A 14,434-nucleotide genomic window follows, 5' to 3' on the forward strand; every position below is an offset into this window, starting at 1 on the left:
TCTGTGCTGATAGTGTGGAGCCTGCTTGGCAATCTCCCCGCTCCCCACCCCTACCCTCTCAACTTGTCATGTCTCTTTGTCTCAAAATAAGCTTTAAAAATTGTAGTAGTAATGTCACTTTTTTTTAAGTTTCTTTACTGGCATGCTAGCATTTTTAAGTAACTAAAAGTACTCCCAAATATATCCTCTGTAGTTTTTAAAACATAAAGTACTACTGAAGATGAATTCTTTATTTTCGCTTGTCAAATTTTCTGAACTGTTAACTTTAAGATGTTATCATTGCTTTTCAAACTTGAATGTGCACAAGAACATCGGGAGATGTAGTTTAAAAATGCATTACAAAAGGGGCACCTGGGTGGCTCAGTCAGTTAAGCGTCTGTCTTTGGCTCAGGTCATGATCTCATGGTTTATGAGTTCGAGCCCTGTGTCAGGCTCTGTGCTGACAGTTTGGAGCCTGGAGCCTGCTTTGGATTCAGTGTCTCCCTCCCTGCCCCTCCCCCACTTGTGCTCTGTCTCTGAAAAATGAATAAATGTAAAAAAAAAAAAATGCATTACAAAAAATGCAGATTGATTCAGATGCTTGAGTAGGGCCCAGGCATTTGAGTTCCCAAGAGATACTGCTGCTGCCATCTTGAGGACTACACTTGAGGTAGGAAAAGTAACAATGGTGACATGAATACTTGGGAGGGCTTGAGGCCAAAGTGTGCTACATGCCAAAATTATGAAAATTTTGTAGTTTTCTTTTATTATACTCACATTTAATGTCATATTGTCTACAGCATCAGTTATTTCAAGTTTGTTTTATTCAGCATAGTAAGGATACTATTAATGCTATTAAAGCCTCATAACAGATATTTTGTACTTGACCTTCATGTCCTTAAAACTCCTGTTCTAGCATAGAGCCTTCTGTGTAATGAGCGTTCAACAAACATGGATTAAAAATGTTTTAGCAGCAATTTGAAAAAATGTAGGAGACTCTCCTAAGGGAGAAGTAATTGTAGAAAGCCTAGAACAAAGTCATTTGCATAACACTTTTTTTATCCCTTAGTTTTAGAGGCCATACAGTCTGTGATAAGGCAGACCCTCATGACTTTGTCACCTGTTGGCTACTCAGGACTAGGCTGGAAGAGTCTTCTCACCTAGAATGTAGGAAAATACATTCTGAACAATGTTACTGGCTCCACATTTGAATCAGGGGGACAACAAAGACTTCTAAAGTAAGTAACTTTTTTAAAAGATAAAGAAAAAAAATCTATTAGCTGTCTCCTAAACTGATTTTATATGAATGAAATGTTCATGTATTAAAATGACAAACATGCTAAGAAAGTCAGTTTTTAGAGCATCACAAGAGCTGATTTAGTGCACTCTGCATCAGGGATTCAGCGTTGTATCAACTTTTGTGGAGTGTAAGAATGCCTGTTCCACATCCCTTGTGCCTTTTTTGGGCCTGTATTATTTGGCCATTTTATTAAGAGCAGCCAGAAAAAATCAAGTTTTTCAGGTCTGTTATTTCTTCTCAGAAGCAAGTAACAACAGAAGTTGGAGCCTTAGCAGTCAAGCTCTTCACTGACAGTATAAGGAACATCAATACTGAAACAAGTAAATGAAGAGTGTAGAATAATTCTGCTAAGATCTTCATCAGGTCTGTAAGATGCACTTATAAAATATTTGAAGGACTTCTAATTATTTTTAGTAAAAAATCAGTACTAAAAAAATGATTCTATCCAAATTGGCTTTTTATTTATTAATAGACTATTGACACATAACTGCTTGCAAGTAGTATGGACACAAAAACTATAAAAATAAACCAGTAGATATTTAAGGGCAAATGCAAAACTTGCATATTAGGTCATTAAAGATTTTATATACTTTATAATACTATAAGTTATAAACTAGACATTAAGCAAAAAAAGCAAGGTGCAAACCAGTACGAATCATATGCTACCATTTGTGTTTTTAAAAGGAGATATAGACATATTCTTCCATGTGCATAGAATACCTCTGGAGGAATAAACTCCTATCACTGGTTGGCATAGGGACTGGAAGGAAAACTCACTTTTCATTGAATATCCTTCGGTGACAAAAATTTTTAGAATCAAATTCATGTACAGATTTGTTTAAATATTTTGATTATATTTAAGACTAAACTCTCATGTGGATTTAACAAAATTAATTAGATGGCACAAATAAATGACTTCCAACTCTGAGCATTTAGGGAAATATTTTCATGAAAGGGGTTTACAAGTTAAAGTATGTACTGCATCAGCATTTTTCATTCCTATCTTATTACAGTGGTATTTCAATGAAGAATTTTTTTCCAAGTATGAAATAATAATTTTAAGGGAGTATGTGAAGACTACAAGCCGACCAGTGGCCAAGGTTAGCCTTTTTTCTCTTTCCTAAGGAAAAAGACTTGTGTAAATATTTCAAAGTCTTGAAATTATTACTTTAAGAAAAAAACTGAAAAGTCTTACAGGGAGTTTTAGGTCTACTTGATAGAGAAATCAAGATTAAAGCAGCCATTTATATGCTACTCACTTGCATGTTACTGAAGAAAAAATGTCAATAGAAGAATAACTGAATTTTTATTTTCTGTTTTCTTGAAAACAATGACTAAAATGTAATTCAGGATTGTGTTTCTGTAGCCTGGCTTCTCACTTGTGTCATGAGGATGATGGCACAGATATTAATTGTTCCAAGTACCATGGTTATTGTTCATGTGCTTTCTAAGGTGGGTACACATCTTACATACTCATTATGCTTTTCCCACTGTCCCAACGAAATAGTGTCGTGCCCTCTTCCTCCCTACCCCCACCAGCATGTAATCTAAATCCAAAAGGAGAAAGCGACATCACCTACTCTTTCCCAGTCTTACACACCTTTTGTTAAGCCTTTCAAGAACAGGGAGATGATCTGCCTTCTCCTTTATACTCATCAGCTCTGACAGAAGAGCAAATAAAGTAGATTTATGTGATGCCAATGTTTTTGTACTTCCATACTCTAGAATAAACACATTTGCAAACAATCAGCTCTGGGGGGTGTTTAAAAGGCCCTCAAAAAATTAGGAATAATATCATCTCTAGTATAAAAGAATTCAAAAACAACCAGCTCCAAATAGTCCCTGAGCACACTGTTCATTCCAGCATGAAGTCTCCAGAGAGGTAATGAATGAAAGGCACATTTTCTCCTACTTGAGGACCACTGCATAGTACTAGAGATGGTACACCAGCCAGGCTAATCAAGGTTCTAATCGATGACATTCCCCCTCCTAATTTTAAGTCTTATACACTGGAAAAAAGAGTCTAATGTTAGATGTAAACACAACACTTTAGAGGAGTGGCAGCTGGGGTCCAACAACCCTTCTACAGAAGAAGAGTAAAGGGCAGCTTCAAGACTCTTCTTCCTTTTCCAGGAAATCGGTCAATGTTCCATTGTCCACAGGAATTAACAAATATTCTACTCCATCAGTTCCCTAAAAGATGTGAGAATACCCTGGATGTTAGTCATTTGTAAAGATATATGTGAATCTTGTTGCAGGTTAAACAGAAAAATAGATTTAATATTTTACATAAATATGGAAATGTAAAGATTAAGGCAAAAGGGCAGGCATATATATTTAAATACACTGAATTCATAGTTAAACCACTTCATAGTGGGAAAGACTGGAGAGTAAGTAGATTTCTTTACCCTCCTGGTCTTTCTAGAATATTTCTTGGTTCTTTTATCCAGGTATCTCCCCTAATCCCCTTTTTAAAAAAGTAATCTCTACCCCCAACGTGGAGCTTGAACTCATGACTCTGAGATCAAGAGTTCCATGCTCTACTGACTGTGCCAGCCAGGTGTCCCCCAGGTATCTCACCTTTTTAAAATAACCCTCACTAGACTCTCATTTCTATCACCCAACCTCTGTACCTTTCCAGAAGAGTCATCAATATTTGGTGGTCTCCACTTCTTCACCTTTCACTCAACCCAGTCCAACCTAGCTACTACCACCATTATATGTCATCAAAAGAACTTTTGCTTGGACCACCAAGGAATTCCTTATTCCTAAGTCCAATACAGATTGTCGGTTTTCATCTTTTTGGCCTGTCTGCAGAACCTGGCACTGCTGACTGTTCTTTCTTAAAACATGCCTCTCTTGGCTTCTGTGACATCATATCCTGTTTTTCTTCCTGGCTGTCTGGCTATTATTCCCACCTCTACAAGCTTATCTTCTACTTAGCCATTAAATGTCACACTTCTGGGCTTAGTTCCTGGCCTCCTAATCTCACTGTATGTCCTCTCTCATTATAGTCCTACCAATGCCTGGTTTCCATTACAACCTAAATATGCAAGGATCAGTCTTCTATCTCTAGCCCAATTTTTCCTCTGGTTTCTTGTCCCAGGATATCCAGTTGCCTAGCTGACATCTCCATTTGCAAATCTCGAAAGAATCTTAAAGAGTAAGTTCAAATATACTGCAATCACAAACTTATGATCTGTCTACCCAAAAATGTTTCTCATCCAGTGATCTTACCATCTCTCTGGTTATGCACACCAGGCACCAGAAATCATTCTTTACACTTTCCCTTGGTTCTCACATCCAACCTATTATCAATTCTTGTCAGTTCTACCTCCTAAGTATATCTGGATTCCAACCCCTTTTCTCTCTCCATCCTAATCAAGTTACCATCATCTCACCCAGACTACTAACAGTTTCCTAACTGGTCTCTGGGAATTGACTTTTAGCAATTCCCACCTCACCCTGCCCCATTCCACTTTGCATAACCAGAGTCAGAACAATTTTTTTAATGACTTGCCTTAATCTTCAAATGAAGATTAGAGTCCTTTCCGTGGCCTAAAAGCAGTATACCATTGTCTTTTCAGCCTCTCATTCTGTGCCATGCTGGCCTTGTTTTTCTCTGACCAGTTATCTCCCAATATTCCTTGAGATCTCAGCTCAGTGGTCTGATAACCATAATTAGGTCGGATTCACATATTACACTTTCAGAACCATGTACCCTTCTGATCATAGGACTTAACCACAATTAAAAATTGACATGTGTGTGATTATTTGACAAATGCCCATCTCCTCCATTAGACTTTAAGCTCCATCAGAAAAGAAATTCGGTTTTTGCTTACTACTGTATCCTAATACTTAGTGCAATATCTGATATGTAGTTAGTGCTCCATGTAGACTCAATTGTTGATGTGATAGAAGAAAAAGAGGGAAAAAGGAATACAATTATTTGACTTATATTTCTAATGGTCTGTTACCCTGGCTAAGTTTTCTGCTCTGAAGCTGAGTACTTCTATAGAACTTAATCTATAGAACTTAAATGGTACATGGCCTAAATGGATCCTTGTGACCCGTCATGGAACCTCTATTTGTTTCCTAAAGTCGACTCAAAGGCATACTTATCCTTAACTAAACAAGAGATAAGGTATTCCTGGCATATAATCTGTAACAGCAGTCTCACCTTCTTTGTTCTTATAAGCTTGTGGTCCCTAAATTCAGTTAGCTGGGCCCGAAGTGTCAGATCACTATTGACCAGGAATGCCTCTCGACACTGTTGGTAAAAATCTTGAAAAGAAAGTCCTAGAGAGTTCAAAAGGAGATGTGAACATAAGTTAGCAATTAAGACGTCACCCCATATATGGTTACCCACTCCAAAGAACACAGAAGAAAAGTGCTATTGCCACAGTATACCAAAGTAGTCAGTTTTAAGTACCTCTGGAAGAAATGAACTAGAGAAAACTTAATTATACACCGTGACTTAGATATATCTATTTAAAAAAAAATTGTTTTTAATGTTTTATTTATTTTTTGAGAGAGAGAGACAGAGTGTGAGTGGGGGAGGGGCAGAGAGAGAGAGACACACAGAATCTGAAGCAGGCTCCAGGCTCTGAGCTGTCAGCACAGAGCCTGACGCGGGGCTCGAACCCACAAGCTGTGAGATCATGACCTGAGCCGAAGTCAGACGCTTAACTGACTGAGCCACCGAGGCACCCCTAGATATATCTATTTTTAAAGAGAACTGATTGGTTGAAAGTAGTCAACTGACCAAGTACAACCTAACTCTGGGCAGTTTTAAACGCGTGAATAATGCTGACTTTTAAAGAAGGAACTAGTAAGTCAGGAGAGCTGAACGATTATTAAAATATTTATCTAAGTTAACGGTTTTACCCAAGGGGAAGAAATCTGCTAAGATGCCCAGCATATGAAATATGTTATCTGTAGACACATGTCCACAGTTACTACCATAGGAAATTTAAAAATAGGCCGGAAATGGGGCACCTGGGTGGCTCAGTTGGTTAAGCGCCCAAATTCGGCTCAGGTCGTGATCTCAGAGTTTGTGAGTTTGAGGCTCGTGGGCTCTGCACTGACGGTGAGTATGAAGCTCGCTTGGGATTCTCTGTCTTCCTCTCTCTGCCTCTCCCCTGCTCTCTCTCTCTTTCAAAAATAAATAAAACATTAAAAAAAAAGGCGGCCAGATGGGGTCTTTCAATGTGCATTGGCAAACAGTGCGTTAAGCGGTGTTATCTGTGGGGCTTCTTGAAAATGTGCTATGTGGCAGACAAACTGATCACAGACCAAACCATTTATTTGCTCCTTTGAAACACTGCAGTGCTATTATTAGATTCCAGAAAAAGGAATTTATGGGGTGAAACAAAGTCAAACAATTTAATATTATAAATATTGGATACCAATGTAAGAAGGGTTATCCTGGTTATCCAGTTGATACTTTATTAGTAGCCTGAAGATCCCCCTAAGGAAAAAAAAAATTCAAATCCAGAACGTTAACATCAAAAGGTAACAGTAAAATACACAAAGATAATTTGAAATACTTGGCTTATACATACTCTCTTCTGTTCTTTTCTCCAAGGAACCTGGCCTACTTAAAAAAGAGAAGCTTTTTTATAGACTTTTAAGGAAAATCTAGGAGTTTTCTTTAAGGCTACAGGTTGGTTCAGGTTAGAAAATTTTGAATATATAATAAAATGTAAAGAGAATATTAATCCCATAACCCTAAAATAACAACCACAAACATTTGATGTGGAAATCATATTTATGTATGCTGCCTTCTCAAATCTTTGTGGAATAAAGCAGGGTGGAAACACAAATTCATGCATTTATATATAGTATATACCATTTTATATCTCACCTTTTCACTTACTGATTTTCCCATATCATTAAAAAGTCTTCCTAAATTTTTAATGGCTGCTCATCTGTCATATCGTGTACTGCACAGTTACCATTGCCCTACCTGTTTTGAATGTTTACTTCCAATTTTATTAAAAATAACTCCACATTAAGTTGTACATATTCTTTCATCTCAATTTCTACAGGAGACTGCACAAAGTCGAATTATGGGGCTGGAAGCATGTTACACACCCTGAGATTTTCAGGAGTCCTTGGGTGTGGCAAAAATTTTAAATCTTTACATTTTCATTTTTAAGATGATCTAGAAAATAATCACATAAGTGTTTCTGGATCATCTGACCATGTTAGAACTAGATACTGCCACTGACTACACAGCTAAATGTTAAGATTTTTTTATCACATTCATACCAAGTAAACACTAAATAATATAGGAGTTTGCAGAATGAAACAAAATTTCATAGTTACAAAAAAAAAGCATCAGGGACACCTGGGTGGCTCAGTCGGTTAAGTGTCCGACTTTGGCTCAGGTCATGATCTCACGGCTCGTGGGTTTGAGCCCCATATTGGGCTCTGTGCTGACAGCTCGGAGCCTGGAGCCTGCTTCGGATTCTGTGTCTCCCTCCCTCTCTCTCTGTTCCTCCCCGACTCGCACTCACTCTCTCTCTCAAAAAAAAAAAAAAAAAAAAAAGTGTTGGAAGCTAATACATAGACATTTAAGTATGCCAAACTAAAAACTGCTTGCATTAGAGCAGAGTCCTATTTAACGTTGTACTTATATTGTATGGATTCCCACCTTCATACACAGCAACTTGCAATAGTCCATTAACAGTAAACATAAGAAGATTGAAACCTTTTTCTATTGCAATTTAATAGAAATTTTGATTAGATACCAATTTAATGCATATTTCAATACTAATACAATACTAATCTTCAGGTCTACAAAGCAGCTTTACAGAGTAACAAAATTAATTAAAATCAGTAATTGAGGGCTAACATGAGGGAGTCTTGTGGTACCGATACAGCTGAGTATCTTGACTGTGGTGGTTATAGTTATGTAAGGCTCCGCATGTGACTAAACTGCAAGGGCTATAAGCATACACTTGCACACATACAAATGAGTGCACATGTCCATGGTGAAATCTGAATAAGCTCTATGGATTTTGCCAATGTCTGGTTTTGGTTTTAATACTGCACTGTGATGGGAGGTATTTGGGAAAGGAGTACTCAGGACTTTCCTGGAAACTTCTTTGTAGCCTTCTGTGAATACTCCAAAAGTTTTTAAAAAAGCAAACACATAAAATAAAAATAAATGGGAAAAATTTTTCTAGAATGAAAAGATATGAAAGTTTTTGCCTATCCCATCCCCTAGTTTTTCCCCTCCTTTCTTTTATACAGTCTGTACTATCCTGAATTAGGTATTTTTCATTTCTGTGCACATTTTAAAATTTAACCATAATGACATATGCATAGAGTATTACAATACTACATAATACATAAAGTATTGCAGTACTATAAAGTATTGTTTTACATGCTTTTTTTCATATCTACCATCCTGTCTGGTTTAGCATTTGTCCTGAACAGAAATGTCTGGGTTTGGACAGTACGTGGTATTGTCCTACTACTGTTACCCCACATAAGTCAGACTCCCAACTGCCTTTGCTGCTCTTACATCCAGAACACAGCTGGGCTGTGGCTTCCATTCTCTCACTGCTCTATGATTGCTTCATTGAGATGTTCATATTTTCAGTCAGGCTATAATCTTTTTTTGTTTTTCCTTTGGTCCTTTTATATTTTATCTATTAATGCTATGTGTTTGGAACAAAAGGGATGAATTAAAAGTGTGAAAACTATTGTACCATCCTGACTAGATGTGTCCATTGCTCTTGGGAGAAAAAAAAGACCTTGCTAGTCTCATCTGCTTTAAGAAACTTTGCATTTTTCTGTCAAATTTAAAACACAAGAAAAATCGATGTTTGGATTAATTTATAGGTCCAATACATTCTCACTTGCTACCTCTATAATGTTCAGTCCACTCATCCAAGAACACACTATTTTTCATCTTTTCAAATCTTAATTATTTTTAACAGGGTTTATTGTTTTCAAACACTTCATCTTGTTAAAAATTGCTCTAGAATTCTATTCTTTTGGGGGGGGAACTGGTACTAAAAGCCTTTTTCAATAGGTTATCATGCCCTTTATGTTTTGCCAGTTTATGCCATATCCAGCTTTTCTTAGCATTTCTTAATTCAGATACACCTCTTGGTGGGGCTGCTGAAAGGGCTCCACTAGAGACATTACACAAAGATCTTTAAGGGCAAGAGCTTTGGAGCCCAGCAGATGTGGATCAAAATCTCTGCCCGTTGCTATCTACCTTAGAGTAGCTGTGAGGATCAAATGAGTTATTTCATGTGAAGCGCCCCATGTTTGAGTCAGAATGTTCAGTATATAATTAAAAATAACCCTCAGATTTAAGTAAAATCAAAATTCTTTTTCCTCCAGTGACCACTATCTTGAGATGTCTTATTTAGAAATATAATAATTAATGGGGTGCCTGGGTGGCTCAGGTCATGATCTCATGGTTCATGAGTTCTAGCCACACTTTGGGTGAGCCCTGCTTCTCTATCCCACTCTCTCTCACTTTCTCTCTGCCCCTCGCTGACTTGTGCCCTGTCTCTCAAAAAAAATTTAGAAATATAAAAATTCAGAAAAAAAAATATTGACACTACTGTTGAGGAGTCTGCCTATTGCATAACCGAGTACTGCCAACTAGTTTTTACTATTTCTCTTAATCCTTCAAACTAAGTAGAGACTTTATTATTATCATTAAAACCTACTACTGCATGTCTTAAAATGTATGGAGTTTTTAAAAAGAAACTGTAGTTTTAATTCTTACCTTGCATTAGGGGTAAGGCTTCGTAAGACATGAGTTAGAGAACTCAGTGGTAATGATCCAGATTGTTTAACCAGAAGAGAATTCTCATAGGAAGTTTCTTCAGTATAAGGACTATATGTAGTAGTTTCATACCAGAGCCAGTTATAAAGACTCTGCTTTGCATGATCCCACACTACGGCATATGATTAAAGAAAACAAGAGTTATTAATTATTGTCATACTGTCATGTTACTAGATTCCACTCTAGGAAGTGGAAAGAATGAGAAAGCATTGAAATAAATGAATCCTAAAAATTTTCATTTTTGCCATTTTTCCATCCAAATCAGTACCTCACAATCTAATTTCATTGTCAGTCAACATCTATATCTGAATCTTTATTTGTATGCTGAATACAAGTAAAATATATTAGTGCTACACCAAGGCATTCTTTTGAAAAAATTTAATAACACTGTTCTTTTTGTGTTTTAAACATTTTTTTTTCTATAGGATCATCACAAAGTCTCTGAATTAAATGCATAAAGTCAATGTTGCAATACTTACAAAGAGTAGAAAAAGACCAATATAATAGTTGGGCCTCTCCTCCTTCATGAAATGAATACCCCCTTTAGAATCTGAATTTTATTTCCAAGAATTATGCTCTAAATCAGATTGAGGACACTTTTATTTTTAGCAACCCATGTCTTTAAGCATGCAACAAAAAAAGTGTACTGAAAAAACAATAAAAATGTTGATTTACAATAGTAAAAAATTTTTTAAGACTGGTATCTCAAGAAAGAGAAGGGAAGACTTACTGAGAGGAGCATTGAGGTGATCAATAGATGCTATAAGGTATATATTACGTAAAGATGACAACTGTCCAATAATTTGCTGGCTTTTGTCTCCTCTCAACATTTGGCTATCCAAATTGTGGATGAGAAGGAAGAGTTCTAAAGAAGAATCTAAAAGGAAAGACAACTCAATTATTATTTACAAGGAGTATTTGTAAAGTCCTTACAACACAAAATGCCTGTGAATTAAAAAATCAAAGTAGTATAGGACAAGGCTAACTACTGCATAGCAGTATGTAATATATTTGAGAAGATAGCAGTCTCTCAAAAATAGGCAACATATTATTAAAGTTTTAAGGAAATTGGTTGAAAATCAGTGGGGACTGGGTGATTAGACACTTAACTGGAATGGTTAGTGCTCAAATCACATCATAAAGAAAGCAGTTTTAATCAGGTACAGGAAATAGTGCAAGATGCATATTGGGTTGGAGGTAAATCTGTGCATGTTGCATTGCAAGGTAGAAGTAGAGCTGGCGCGCGCGCGCGCGCGCACACACACACACACACACACACACACACACACACACACACACAGTTCTTACCAGGCATTAAGAGGCAAGATAGAAAACCCTGATTATCATAAAAGCCAAAGAAGACAAAAAAAGGGGAGGGAGTGAAATTTAGGATATTGCTCAAGGCATCAGGAAAGTCAGAGAAGTAAATAGTATCATAAAGGTTAATGAAGGAAGAATTTGGAGGATGGAGCTGTCAACACCATTAATTACTGCAGAGATCAAGATAAAGGATGAGCCAAGGTCAACTGTGTTTAGTAAGAAAATTACACAGGTAATCAAGCATATAGTTCATGTAGCACAGAAGCAAGAAATTGAGGAAATAGGTAAAAAGGCATGACATGTCTTCAAAAACTCTGAAATCACTGAAACAAAATAAAACAGTGTGGAAGGGCAGCAGAATCAGGTAAACCTTTTCTTATGATGGAAGAAGTCCTATATATGTTTAAAAGCCACTGTAAGTCTCTCAGGAGTTGGTAAGAAATGAGACATTTAGCATTTATAATGGACAATAAGCCTACTGGAGTAAGTAAATTTCTCTCCCACTGGGGCTAGAGGGACAAGAGAGACTATAGCACCAAAGATTCTGAGAACATTTTGAAAGTCCAAGGTTCCTTAAATTCTAGAAGCCACCATAATCAATAGTGTTTAAATTCTATATAGACATATAATTCTATTTTATAATTATATAAAATTATATGTTTACATCATATGCATTGCACTATATATATTTATGAACTATGTAATTAGTTACATATATTCAAATTATATACCCATATGTGAAAACTTTTATTTAATTATAGTTCATATAATTACAAATATATTTTATTTTAATTTATTTATTTATTTATTTTTTAATTTATTTTTGAGACAGAGAGAGACAGAGCATGAATGGGGGAGGGGCAGAGAGAGAGGGAGTCACAGAATCGGAAGCAGGCTCCAGGCTCTGAGCCATCAGTCCAGAGCCTGACGCGGGGCTCGAACACGCGGACTGCGAGATCGTGACCTGAGCTAAAGTCGGATGCTTAACCGACTGAGCCACCCAGGCGCCCCCAAATATATTTTATATAAATAACCAAATATGCATTACATAAATGAATATATACATGAAAAATGACTCAGGCACCTATTTTAAACAATTTATAACAATACCAAAATTCTCTATTAGATTAAATTACTTTTATTTTTAAGTTACTCCTTTTTATTAAGTAGTAACTAAGTGACAATTGTTGGACCCTAAATAATTTTGTTTTTAGTTTTCTGAAATGCTCACATAGCCAAAACACTCACACCAAAAGAATAACAAAAAAATGCTTTTAGGGGTGCATTGGTAGCTCAGTCAGTTAAGTGTCCGGCTCTTGATCTCAGCTCAGGTCTTGGTTTCACTGTCGTGAGTACAAGCCCCACACTGAGCTCTGTGTTGGGCATGTAGCCTATTTAAAAAAAAAAAAAAATTGCTTTTTTTCCATTCTGCAGATTTTAGTATATGAAATTATTCAAATGCAGTAATATTTACTGAGAATAAAGAAGAAAAGTGTTTTATAAAAATATTAAACAATATAAAAATACCAAAGATGCACGTATCAACTGGGGGCACTTCACACAGGCCAAGTAAAACCTGAAAACTATTCTGAAATAATAGGCTTTTGGTTATACAAATTCAAGGTGTTTGGGGTAATTCTTTCCTGTTAGGTAAGTGAAGTTCACAAAAAAGTTGATGGAAAAAGAAAGGGCAAATTACTTCTGAGAAATCTAAATCATCACTGAGAGAAGTGTTGTTATTGAAATAATCCCCTGTACAGAATAATACAGAGCTTCCTCAGTCTCAGATGGGCATACATCCCGATAAACCCATTCTAAATTGAAGTCAAAAATACTTTTAATACACTCAACTGAACATCATAGCTTAGCCTAGCCCACCTTTTTAGTTTTTTTAATTTAAATTTTAGTTAACATACAGTACAGTGTTGGTTTCAGGAGAATTCAGTGATTCATCATCACTTACATACAACACCTAGTGCTCATCACAAGTGCCCTCCTTAATACCCATCACCCATCTAGACCATTCCCCACCCACCTCCCTCCATCAACCCTCAGTTTGTTCTCTGTTGTTAAGAGTCTCTTGTGGTTTGTTTTCCTTTCTTCTCTTCCCCCCACCACCTTCCCATATGTTCATCTGTTTTGTTTCTTAAATTCCACATAGGAAGGAAATCGTATGGTATTTGTCTTTCTCTGATTGACTTATTTTGCTTAGCAAAATATTTTGCTTAGCTGGCTCCACCCATGTCAATGCAAATGGTAAGATTTCATTCTTGTTGATTAGCCTAGCCCACCTTAAATGTGCTCAGAACAGCCTACAGTTGGGTAAAATTATCTAAAACAAAGTCTATTTTATAATAAAGTGTTGAATATCCTATGTAATTTATTGAATACTGTACCAAAAGTGAAAAACAATGGTTGTACGGGTACAGAATGGTTACATCAGTTATTTACTTTCATGGTCATGTGGCTGACGGGGAGCTGTGGCTTGCTGCCACTGCCCAGCATCACAAGGGAGTGCAGCACCACATACCCCTAGCCCAGGAAAAGATTAAAAATGCAAAATTTCAAGTATGGTTTTCTACTGAATGTGTATTGGTTTTGCACCATCATAACATCAAAAGTGGTAAGTCAATCCATTTTAAATTGGGGACCTCCTATCTGTATGTGAATAAGTATAAATGTATGCTTAGCTTTACCCTAAAACTAGAGCATCTACTTCATGTTACCTTCTTTAAATTTGTTTACTATCCAGTCTAGCTGATCCAGTACACTGCGGAAAGTACCCATATGATCGAGGACTTCTTCTGTTATAGAATTCAGGATCTATATCATAAAAGTGCAAGAGGTACATCAATTACTACTTATTCTATCATATAGGATAAATACAACTAGCAAATCAATCTTTTCTTATAAGTTAAAAATGAATTTAGATTTCCTATCAAGTCTAAAAAAACCACTTAAAAAATCCTTCTGGTACTTAAGTATATCAAATTCATTTTTGGCATTAAGTTATGGCA

At 36.4% G+C, this 14,434-nt stretch overlaps 1 protein-coding gene across 4 annotated transcripts in view; it reads right to left on the reverse strand.

The window, feature by feature from the left end:
* Positions 1-1,718: 1,718 nt before the first annotated feature.
* Positions 1,719-14,434, reverse strand: part of ORC2 (origin recognition complex subunit 2) — a 43,817-nt gene continuing 31,101 nt past the window's right edge. For all 4 annotated transcript variants that reach the window (XM_053215542.1, XM_027053691.2, XM_053215540.1 and 1 more), the window contains 6 exons: positions 14,144-14,240; positions 10,828-10,974; positions 10,038-10,209; positions 6,688-6,749; positions 5,460-5,578; positions 1,719-3,472 (listed from right to left, as the gene is read on the reverse strand). In XM_053215542.1, the coding sequence (XP_053071517.1) occupies positions 3,389-3,472; positions 5,460-5,578; positions 6,688-6,749; positions 10,038-10,209; positions 10,828-10,974; positions 14,144-14,240 (681 nt within the window). In that variant the 3' untranslated portion in view covers positions 1,719-3,388. The remainder of the gene's footprint in view (positions 3,473-5,459; positions 5,579-6,687; positions 6,750-10,037; positions 10,210-10,827; positions 10,975-14,143; positions 14,241-14,434) is intronic.

Source organism: Acinonyx jubatus, chromosome C1, assembly GCF_027475565.1.
Source record: "Acinonyx jubatus isolate Ajub_Pintada_27869175 chromosome C1, VMU_Ajub_asm_v1.0, whole genome shotgun sequence".
Lineage (NCBI taxonomy): Eukaryota > Metazoa > Chordata > Mammalia > Carnivora > Felidae > Acinonyx > Acinonyx jubatus.